This window comes from Schistosoma mansoni, chromosome 6, assembly GCF_000237925.1.
Source record: "Schistosoma mansoni strain Puerto Rico chromosome 6, complete genome".
NCBI lineage: Eukaryota > Metazoa > Platyhelminthes > Trematoda > Strigeidida > Schistosomatidae > Schistosoma > Schistosoma mansoni.
The window spans coordinates 17,196,145-17,208,616 of NC_031500.1; the positions used below are offsets into that span (position 1 = coordinate 17,196,145).

Genomic DNA, 12,472 nt, shown 5'->3' on the forward strand with positions numbered 1-12,472 from the left:
ACCCGGGTAAAGCACCGGACATTCGCAGACAACATCTCCGTCGTGAGAAGGCAGTGAGTAGGACTTCCCTGACAGTGGCTGTATGAACGTGGCAATGTGAGAGAATTTTGAGAAGGAGGGCTGAATCTCTCCACCCTCGACCGTGTCAGGGCATTTGGGGGACTTCCTAAATCGGAGTCTTGACATCCATATTCAAGTTATCAATTGTCTACTTAGTATTCAAATAAATAGATCTAGTTCAATTTAGTCAGTCGGTAAGAAACAACATAGAACTCTGTATATCAGCACCTAGGTGAATTGAGCATCATGATAATCAAGTGAATCATGATCAGATATTCTGAAACTTCTGAGAATGCTCAGTTTAATTTGTTTATATAGTTCTTATTTATATCAAATCACTTTAGGTGTTGTATTAAGATTTCAACGATAAATAAACACTATATCTGTTGTGGAGACCCAGAAAATCCTTGCAATAAATTCCCAAAAGGGCCCTGAAAACTCTGGAAAGCATCTTATCCAATCAGCATTCAGTAAAGTTTCTCAGAAACATTCAGAAAGTGAAGAGTCACGTATCACATTTCTGATTGGATGGTCACCTATCCTGCATCTGTGTTAAGTAGCGTTCCAGAAGTTTCTAGAAGCCCAAGGCCATCTGAAATGTTATAAATTCCCTTGATTTCTTGTACATAGACTAACCTTGGAGTAAAGAGTTCTTTCCATATTTCTCGCCTTTTCTTTCATGTTCAAGTTGCCTAGTCTGGGGGTTACTAGAAGAGCACAGGAAACTGAGTCAAGCATTCCGTTAGAAGATTTATCAATGTCGTAGTAAAAGAAGATGAATTTTATAACCCATTTTTTGATTTGTAACTAAAATTCTTGATAATAATTTGTTCTTATTTTCATAGTTGAAATCAAGAGTCAATTGAAGCTAGACCACCATGGAAAACCTGGAAGCGTTGGACGGCCGTTTCGTCCTATGTGGGACTCCTCAACAGTGCGTATCCATGACCTCGCCTCACGAGATTCGAACCCAGGACCTATCAGTCTCGCTCCAAAACATTTAACCGAGGAGTGCGATAATAGAACGAAACAGCTGTTCAGTGCTTCTAGGTTTCTATGGTGGTCTAGCTTCAATCGGCTCATAATTTCAATCATGAAAATACTGAAATCTCCATAAAACCCCTTCTAATTAGTTCTTAATTATATTTTAATTATTAATCAACATTTGTTTTTCATCAAAATTGTAAAGTTAAAGTAATGCGTGAATGTAATGAAAAAAAGAAAGGTCACGAATTGAATCCAAAAAGAAAACGAAGATCACCATGGTGATCTAAGATTAGTAACCTTGATGAATTCAAATTTTAAAAAAAATGACGTATTTCAAATAAACATTTAAGTTATCAAGCAATAAGTTATGTCCATATTTTAGTCGCTGAAGATTCTAGATGTGTAAATTAATTTAGTGACTGAATGATATTTACTTTTAACCCTTATTATGTTTATTTAGAATACTCATATACATATATATGTTGTTTAGATGAAACTGATATTCTTTTAGAAGTAGGACATTAGTTTTCCCATCAATCAGAGTTGATATTAATAATGATAATAATAAAAGTAAGGTTTGCTGAAACTACTTTTAAATCGAATAATGATAGAATGTTGATTATCCGGTTAATCAAAAATGAATACGTATCTACACATATAGTAAGTTGACTGATTGGGATTGCATCAAATTGTATTATGTAATCCCCGGCCGTTGCCGCTACCTTGACGTGGTAGTTGGGCTTGCCCATCGTGATCAACCAATCGAGCTACGCTGGCTGGAACAATCGTTCCTCAAGGTCATACCATGCTAGAGAGGTCGGTTGAAGAGCGGTAAAACTAAAAGCAGCAAACCCAAGGTCCGAAGGCGAAGTCGTACTGCTGACTGTACAGAGGTGTGACAGCAGTAAGGTATTTCCTTCAGACAACCAACATAACAGCGATGCTGCCTTCGCACAAGGAGAGGTGAGGTTAGAAAAGGTCGACCCTAAAAATGCACACCTCGCCCTATCCCATGGATATCCATCTCCGGTGGTAAGATCCCAACAAATATGGAGCTAACACACAAGTAGAGTAAATGGAAGTCATACATTTATTCTATATTGTCTACTTCTTTGAAATTTGTTATAACTCATCCCATCAACTCAACAATAAATGTAAGCGTCAAGATAGTGAGTAAACTTAACTCAAATATTTTCCAGTCGAAGTTTTATAATGTATTTATTGATCCTTGATCGTGTCACTAACCACTGAAATACAGAAACGTTGGTTTATTCACTCCTCAACTGACGATAATAAAGTGTACATTGAGAGTAAATAGATAACTGTTTGGTATGTTCTAGAGAATCAACCAATCAGAATCATAGTTTCATAGAACATTATTTAACCGTAGAGACGTGAACTAAAAATTGAGAATAGTAACCATTAAAATTCTCTTTTTGAATGAGAACTAGTTAGTAGTTTCAATCAATAATACATTCTCAAACAAAATTTCAAAGATATTCTGACTTTATTAAATGAATTTTATCTTAACTCATTTACTTTACTGAATAAGCAGTTAAATATTGTTCTGATCTTATTCTTTCTTTCATAAAAATAAACATTTCCTTGATTAAGTAATATTGAAGTGGTATGCATACAGGATGGGTTCGAATCCCGCTAGCAGGATTGTGAGTACGCATTACTGAGGAGTCCCATACTAGGATGAAATGGCCGTCCAGTGCTTCCAGGTATTCCATAGTGGTTTAGCTTCAATTGACTCATGATTTCAACCATAAAAAAATACTGAAATCTCCACAAAACCCCTTCTATTTTCGTATTTTTTAAATTACCTTTTCATATTTTACCCTACAAATTTCTAGACCACCAGAAGAAACCTGAAAGGACTAGAATGTAGTTTCATCAAAGTATGAAACTATTCGTCAGTTTACTCTCACGATCTCGTATCCGGGAACTGAACCTAGGACTATCTCTCTTTTGCGCGTAAATTCTTGTTCTTTAGCCTGTTGAACCAGAATCCAATGGTGTTGATATTTAACTTCAATAGATTCACAACATTACCAAGTCTTCAATCACTACCTGAAGTGTATAATTGTCACATATCCGAAATGATTGAACTACACTTGCTGTGGATACTTACAGATGGAGAGTTTCATAATAGAAAGAAACAGTTATCCAGTGCTTTCAGATTTTCAATGGTGATCTAGTTAAGTAAAATCTAAAAAAATCCTATAATTTCCGCAAATACTCCCTAAACCGATAGATTATCTTTAGTTGAATTGTTTTTTGAAACATCTACCTGAATGACTTAAATGACATCTTAGCGAATTGTTGGAAGAACCATTATCAATAGTTTATTTGAATGATTGACAATGAATCAATCTAACATTTATTGTGTTGTTTCTAAATTCTGAGACCCATGTAAGTGTGTATAATTTAAGATGTACGTGATTACATTTGTCAGATTGGAGAGTGAAATTAACTTAAAGATGAGTATATTTTTCCTCATTTAGATTTCAAATAGTCTGGATGGATATTTTGACTGAAATTTAATCGCTCTTGGTTGGCAAATGTGCATCCTGTACGAATTGGCTTGATATAGCGGTTGTGATAAAAGTTAATATAGAATAGATGAAAAACGAGATGAAGTTTGAAGAGAATAGTAATGAATTCGAGTCCCGTAGTGAATATCAAGTCTGAGATTTAGGCACGTCCAGCTTACCTGTCCTAAATAATATGGAACGCATGTCATGGATCCCACTGCTGACCATTTCTATGTATTTTCCTTTCAATTTGTATTCTGATATCAACAAAAGCCAAAATGTTTTGTAGTATCAGTTTATTTGTTAAGCCCATATACTTTATCCTAGCTACTGGCCAAGCCAATTCGCCTGTCATGAGTCATATTTTGATCTTGTTAATCATTTGCTTATTAACCTTGACTATACTTTTATATGAGCGTATGTGTATGCACACTTCGTATCTTATTCATCATATGTCTGTCACTCATTTTTGCCCGACTATAAATGTTGATTAACGCTTGCTTAAATCGAGTTGGCTTCCCAGCCATCTCCAATACGCATCATCTTCCGCCTCGCTCTCGAGTTGGCTTCCCAGCCATCTCCACTGCATGTCATTTCCGCCTCGTTCACTTCCTTCGCTTATTCGCCTGTTCACTCGCTCGTTATTATTCGCTCAGGTGTTGCTAACTTTCTGACCTGAGTTATTCGACAATAAACTGTAGTTGCTGCTATCCTTTGTCTTCTGATTTTACGCGCCGTTAAGATTAGAATTATATCGATTATCGAAACGAACGATTAACGAATCGCGGCACTACAATTTCATCCAACTTGACAATATGAAGGATAAAGGTCTGTGAGTTGAAATCAAGCTAATAGAACCATTCCTTTATGCTTTATTGATTCCCCGGAAACGAAGAAAGATATATCTAAATAACATATGACTTTATTCAGGCCAACAATTATCTACTCACTTCATCTTGTCTTTTTTTATTTTCTGATGACTGACGCTGACTTCATTTATAAAATATTGAACAACTGTTTATACTCGTTCAATGTTTCTGAGTAAATACTCAATCCATTTTGAATGTACTTCACTAAAGATTTTGAAGTTCTGAGTTTACTTCAGCGTGGTCTTTTTGAACTTATGGGATTTATTTCTCAGATTGTATATCTTTACTCAAATACCGACTGTTCGGTTAATGTGCCAAGCATTTTGGACGAAACTGCTTATCATTTTATCACCTTGAGAATGAATGTGATCAAGAGTTGTTCCTTGATTTTAAGCTTGAGTTAATACTTGTCCAATATCTCAAGAAGCATCTTCGGTGCTACAAAGCTATATGATACAAACTGTGCGGGACCATGGGTTTGTACTGCTAGGAAGTTACAGACTACGGCGAGACTGTTGTCCTATGTTCAATAGTTTTTCAAAGTTCCTCTAGATAATATCAATCTATTATCGAAAGAAAGATATTTTTAAAGCAATAACTGTTTGATTCGTTGTGACTATCATTATATACTTAGTTAAAAGTGTTTACCACAATATCAAAATTGATTTTATAAACATTTTTATTTCATTTACCGAATCGGTCTTTAAGTCTTAAACGTTTATAATGATAGAGTTGATAGAGATAATTATAGATTTAGAGCTAACAGAAGTTTAAAGATGATGTAAACTTAATTCCTATGTTTTGCGTTTTTCAATGTCAATTAAGATGTCAAATATGTTTCCAAAAGGGTCTTGATGTTTCGTAATTTTCTTTCTTCTTCATACTTTTCTTCCTTCATAGCCATCTGCTTCCCATTCTATCTCCTCTATATAACTTTACCCCTTACTGGTTTATTTCTGTTTCTATGATCCCCCCCTGGTTACTTTCCATCTCAATATCAACGTTTTATCTTAACATGCTGAGCCATCCTTTCCCCAATTATAATTTCCCTAATTATCTACATGAAGAATATTCAAGACTTTAACAACGAAACTGTTATTAGTTTCAATTCACTTGATATTGTTTGCTTGATTTCTCCCATTGATGTTTAGGACTGCAATTGATCACTTTCTTACTGGCATATGTGCATACTGTGCATATTGCTTCGATATTGCATTAAGTCACAATCATCATAAACAAAGGTGGATGGTGGCTGGCAGTGGAATCTAGGACGCGTGTTTCATCCTATTTGGAACTGGTCAGCTGGATGTACCTGCATTCTAGAGTTAATGTTCACTCTGTGACTCAAAACCAGTACCGTTCGCTTCAAACACCATCGCGTTATCCACTTAGCTACTGAGTCCTGATAGCCACTTGTTTATTAAAAAAATATTGCTTTAATACCTTTGTTTATTCTACCTCACTGTAAACGTGTTCATAAGAATTTTATTATTACTATTATTGTAACTATTATCATCCTTAAAAATAAGTATATATATGTTGTATGCTACTTATATTGATAGATATAAGTGGTATGTAACACAAATCAAAATGCCTGGTAGCAGAAAACGGAGAAGATCGAACTGAATAGAACAGAAAAAGAAACGGAGAGCAATTGGAATGAAAACGGTATTGGAGGAATCATGAAGTATGTAAATGAAAACTGATAGAAGATGTACAAATAATGTATTTAATGTATGGTTTTTGTATTTTACCAAAGCATTAAATAATAAATTAGATATTTTCATAGTTAAAATCATGAGTCAATTGAAGCTAGACCACCATGGAAAACCTTGAAGCACTGGACGGCACTCGCGAGATTCGAAGCCAGGACCTACCAGTCTCGCGCCGGAGCAATTAGATATCTGTACCGAGCGTTCGTCCACTGCATATATATTTGCGATTATACAACTTTGATATTGAATTAGCTAAAAAGAGAACTTTTCGTTCAAACCGATCCTTCTTATTTTAAGATCAGATATGACGAGCTAGTAATATTTACTCATCATCTTCACAAGACACAACAACGAAGATGTACAAACAATTGGAATTTTGATGAAATAATGGGTAGTAACTGTTGTAGATAAATGCGAAGATGTCAACTGAAGTGATAATTATTTCCAGTTTTGAATAGATAATAAACGTTTTTCAAACAAAACAAGTTTATCAAAATTGCGTTTTGGAGATTGTTAAGTTTTCGATTGAAATCATGAATTGGTTGATATTAGACCACCATTTAAAACCTGGAAGAATTGAACGGCAGTTTCGTCCTAGTATGGGACTCAACAGTGCGAATTGGCGATCGTGTATACGGGACTCGACACACAGGACTTTCGGTCATGAGTGTGAATACTTAGACTGTAAATCAGTGAGCCGGCATCCAATGGTATTGATGTTTAAATTTAACCAATCCATTATCTTAGGTAGATATCTGTCTCTACCTGACATGGATTAACTCCACTGGTTACGGCCTCTCACTAGAAAGAAACCGCCGTCCAGAGCTTCCAGGTTTTCAGTGCTGGCTTAACTCCAATCGATTCATGATCTCAATCAAACAAGTTTACATAAATTTGAAGAAAAGCGATGAGAACACCTTCAACTCATTAATGCTAATTCTTGTTAATTTATAAGGAGTATTCAGTAGTATCAAGTTGTTTTGAGAGTGTAACTTTTATCAGTGCGCCTGAGTCTAAAAACTTGCTAAAGGGTAACAAAGAAACTACTAAGGATGTAATGATAGCACTTTTTTATTTAGTTAACTGTTTTCAATACGATTCACGATAAACAATTAAAGATTGTTTCATACTGGGCGCCCACTGGAAGATGTTAACGTTCTGATGTCAGGTGGGTGATGGATTCCCTCTTTAGAGAAGTCTAATAGTAATATGAAATCGCTGCCCAGTACTCCTTTTTTCATAGGAGATGATTTTCTTCGACCATGACTCCAGTTTCCTTCATTTTGTTTTGCTTCTCTTACAAACTCTGTGTTTGTTCTATAATAATAACTACTATTACATTATACAATAAAATCATCTTTCATACTCTAGAACCATCATTGTAATGAATATATTTCTCACTAGTGTCTAGAAGTAGAATTCAGGATACGTAATACATCCTATTTGAGACAATATCTGTATCATACGAAAAAAATAAAATGGATTATATCGTTAGTTCTCATACAAGAATGTAGCAAATTCGCAAATCAGGACAATATTTCAAGAAGTTCACTCAAGAAACCCGTATAACAACAAAAAGAGTCTGGTTTACTTCAGCATCGAGCATTACCAACAGAAAAATACAAACCTGTAGAACTAATTATATTACGATTGTTATCAATTGAGACTATTTCAATCTACTCACAGTAACTTAGGGTACATTCAAGTTTCTTACTTACTGAAATAATTTAAATGTCCACACTGAGTAGTATAATTAGACTTTACCAGTTTTCTAAATTGTAATAAGAGCAGCACAATGAAGTACAATGAATTCGTTCTACTTTAGGAAACCTTATTGTTTTTTGTTTAAATTTGTAAAGTGAAATTAAATATATTTTTTCATAGTTGAAAGCGTGATTCAATTGAAGCTAGACAACCATGGAAAATCTGGAAGCACTGGACGGCCGTTTCGTCCCATTGTGGGACTCCTCAGCATTGTGCATCCACGACCACGCACTCGCAAGATTCGAACCCAGGAACTACCAGTCCCGCGCCAGAGCACTTAACCGATAGACCACTATAAACTTCGCGAGGCGAGGTCGTGGATGTGCACTGCCAGAGGAGTCCCACAATAGGACGAAACGGCCGTCCAGTGCTTCCAGATTTTCCATGGTTATCTAGCTTCAATTGACTCATGATCTCAACTATTAAAAAAATATGATTATTAAACGATGACTTTGTACATTTCTAAGGTTAGAGGGTATATATGTATAATACATTCTTTATGGGATAATGTTAGACTTACCTAACAAACCTCGACAGAATCCAATATTCTCTTTCTTATTCATATAGTCTAATATTTGTATATCATCAACTGATATTAAATTTTTAGATTGATTGATATATGACTTATTCCATAGGAGGTTAGTATTAATTGAAACTGTATTGTATGGGCATTTACATCTATAAGGAATTCTGAAATAGTAATGTATGATAATAGCTTCTTTACACTGATTAACTCTTTTTTTAAAAATGTGTTACATGTGAAATAACTTGAAAATTACCTAGTAAGTTGTCAAAATGAGGATTTGTGGCAGTTGTAGTAATTTAATCATCGAATTCATGAGTCGATTTAAGCTAGACTAGGCCTGAAAACCTGGAAGTATTGGACGATCGTGTAGTTCTAGTATGGAATTTCTTAACAGTCCGTATCCATGATCCACTATACGGGGTTCGAACACAGGAACTCCAGGCCCGCGCGCGAACGATTAACCTCTAAATCAGTGAGTTAGCATCCAAAAGTGTTAATGTCTAACTTCAATCAGTTCACTGTATTGCGCGACCATCTATCATTGTCCTGAGTGATTAACTGACTCACAACAGACACGGTTGAACTCTACTAGTCACGGCTTCTCACTAGAACTCCAGGAAACACATTTTGAAGCTAATCACTAGTAAGCACATGATGAAAATTGCCAGAATGAGGGTTTGTGGAAATGGTAGTAGTAGTACAGCTAAGAGGTCCCATATTAGGACGAAAAGGCCGACCAATGCTTCCACATTATCCAGAGTGGTCTAACTTAAATCGACTCATGAATTCAACTATTAAATTACCAAATAAGTTATCAAACAATTAATTTAGTAGATAATTCCTTTTTCAAAAGATGTATGACCATATGAACGTGTTAAATTATAGCATTATACATTGAACATTTATTAAAATGCAATGAGTTGTATTTTTGTGAAATTCTACTATATAGTCTTTAATCAGTAATCAACGAAGGCATTAATGGAATGAAGAAAAAGAAAACGTATTACTGATATGGTTGTTATTACCATGTAAACTGAATTGATAGAATCAAACATGGATAGTGGCCAGCAGTAGAATCCAGTACGCTTGTTTCGTCCTGTTTGGGACTCGTCAGTTGGATGTGCCTGCATCTCAGAGTTGATGTTCACTCTGGAACTAGAACCCAGTGCCTTTCGCTTCAAACGCCATCGTGTTATCCACTTAGTTACTGAGTACTGATAGCCACTTGCTTGTTGGAAGATTCAAACAAACAATACTAAGTGAATTCAAACTTCACCCCATTGCGCAAGCAAGTGGCTATCAGGACTCAGTAGCTAAGTGGATAACACGATGGCGTTTGAAGAAAAAGGTACTGGGTTCGAGTCCAAGAGAGAACATCAACTTTGAGATGTAGGTACATCCAGCTGCTGAGTCCCAAATAGGGACGCAACGCGCGTCAAACTGGATTCCACTGCTAGCCGCTATTCATCTCTGCTTATATTGCTTGTGAATTAAGGCAATAGCGAAGCGATGCGTACAGTATGCACATATGCCAATAAGAGACTGACCAGTAGCAGTCCTAAACATCAATGGGAAGATTCAAACTAACAATACTAAATGAATTGATAGAAGTGTTAAACGAAACATCTCCTTAATAATTTCTTTAAGCAAATAAACTTATTGAATGTGCTTGTGAGCCAGCATTTCAACTTATTATGTTATTCTAATTAGCATATGTTCTTATAAAAGTGATCTTTCACCTTCCAATGTTTTAAAACTTGGTTCAGTGCTATCTTTTTACTTATCTAAGTATACACTGTATTTTTATGTTACACTGTAATGGCTTGTATTCGAGACAATTCTGTAGGCTTCGTTTATCAATCATGCTGATAACCGCTATTAAATAGATCCCAACGGCGTATGAATACAGAAGGCGACGACTACAGTTTATTATTGAATGAAACAGGTAACAAAGTCACAAGCACATTGAGCGATTTGGAGCAGAGACGCTAATGTGTGTGCAAGTGAATACAGAGGTGGATTTATTGTCAAATCTAGTCAAATCTCAGCGTGGGAAGCAAATGCTAAGCAAGGTCAATCGAAGTAAGACAAATTAAGGTAAGGCGATTAATATGATTCAAGCATACACATTTACACAGACATGATGACGATCATAATATTATAAAGAAATAAACAAATTGTTCCTGTTCGAATAACACTGTCCATTAAATAAGTTAATAAATAGGCTCGACAAAATTAATCGCTAACATAATTGATTGTAGGAGAGTTGCTATAACTCAATCTCGTGGCGAGGGTGTTGTTTACGAAATTGAGAGGACGAAAAGTGTATGTCCGGCGCTTTAACCGGGTTGGTGGACAAGGCGAGTCCACCTAGGGGAGTTGGTAAACCCTGATTCAAAACCAATGGTGCACATGGGCTCCAGTATCCTGAAGGAACAAATGGCGTACGAATCAATCATTGATCACCGGCTACCATGGGACTGCATCTCCTCATGATGCTCCACTGCCTTGTGGACTAGATCTTCAGGTCAAATGCTCCGTTTGTGGCCCCGTTAGAAAACCACCTGCTTCAGTCTGGGAACCTGGGCAGTATCACAGCCCTCACACAAATCAAATGAGATTTGTGAGGCGCATATATATCTGGTGCTTCCTTGTACCAATATTTATATGTTTAAATAAATAAATAAATAAATAAATAAATAACTTACCTTTCATTGAATTGACTGTATGCTAATGAAAAATTGCGAATTATTCCCTGGTCTTCTTCATTTCTGTAGCATAATCCATGAAAACGTTGACATTTATCGCAGTAATCATTTGTAAATGTTTTAATTTGAAATCCTGTAACAGTTAAATAAAACAGATGATAACTCTAGACATATATGTTAAACATTTAAGCCTACATATCATTATCATCAGTCTCTAAGATGATAAAAATAATAGCAAAGGAATTTTTTGATTAAATGGTAACTAACAGTTTAGGGTTATGGAGATTTTGAAGTTTAGATTGATATCAAAAATGGATTAATGTTAGACCACCATTAGGAAGCTGTGACCAGTAGAGTTCAACCGTGTCTCTTGTGAGGCAGTTATTCACTGAAGACAATGATAGATGGTCGCGCAATATTGTGGATTGGTTGAAGTTAGACATTAGCACTGTTGGATACCGACTCACAGATTTAGAGGTTAATCGTTTGCGTGCGAGCCTGGAGTTCCTGTGTTCGAATCCCGTATAGTGTATCGTGGATACAGACTGTTGAGGAGTCCCGTATTAGAACTAGACGGTCTTCTAAAGCTTCCAGGTTGAGATTTTTTTTAAAATTTTGTGATAATGTAATCAAATAAACAATTGAACTGAATGATATCTGTAGTTACATAGTAATTATAATGATGAAGAAATAATCTATAACCTAAATAAATGTCAAACTTGTATCAACACATTTGATTTCCATGGATAAAAGCATGCAAAATATATGGAATTTTTTAAAGTACAGAATTAAACTTGATAGATTAGGTTGTATTATCTTTGTTAACTGAAATTACTTCATTATAAGTCATGTCATCAGTTGAAACTTGTTGGTTCACAGAGGATTTTAAAGAAAAAGTGATAATTGAGCGGCTATAACAGGTGGGACTACTAAGAAGTTCCTTTATTTGTGATTGTGGTAATCGAATAAGTTGTGGAACTTGTGCAGACTACCGTGATGTTGTCTTTCGATGTAATATGTGTTGGATGAAGAAGTCTGCTAGAATAGGATTTTCTTCTGTCAATCCAGATTGAGAGTAGGAGAATTTACGACAATTGTTACTAACTAACACTGGCTGCAACCGAGTACAACAATATATACGGAGGATTGGAGAGCGTACAGATGCCTACATAAAATTTTTTTGTGCATCATGTCGTTATCTACAAGCGGTATGTTGTGGACCCAACAACCGGATTGTAAACAAACAATATTGAAGCTATGTGGTCGAGGCTGAAAGTGTTTTTACGACCTTATCATGGCTCCA

The 12,472-nt window shown here is 35.6% G+C and overlaps 1 protein-coding gene across 1 annotated transcript in view; it reads right to left on the reverse strand.

Moving 5' to 3' along the window:
- Positions 1-8,498, reverse strand: part of Smp_131330 (hypothetical protein) — a gene marked incomplete at both ends in the record, with an annotated part of 28,986 nt that extends 20,488 nt beyond the window's left edge. Inside the window, one exon of the mRNA XM_018798437.1 lies at positions 8,471-8,498. Coding sequence (XP_018653379.1) covers positions 8,471-8,498 — 28 coding nt within the window. The remainder of the gene's footprint in view (positions 1-8,470) is intronic.
- Positions 8,499-12,472: the final 3,974 nt, after the last annotated feature.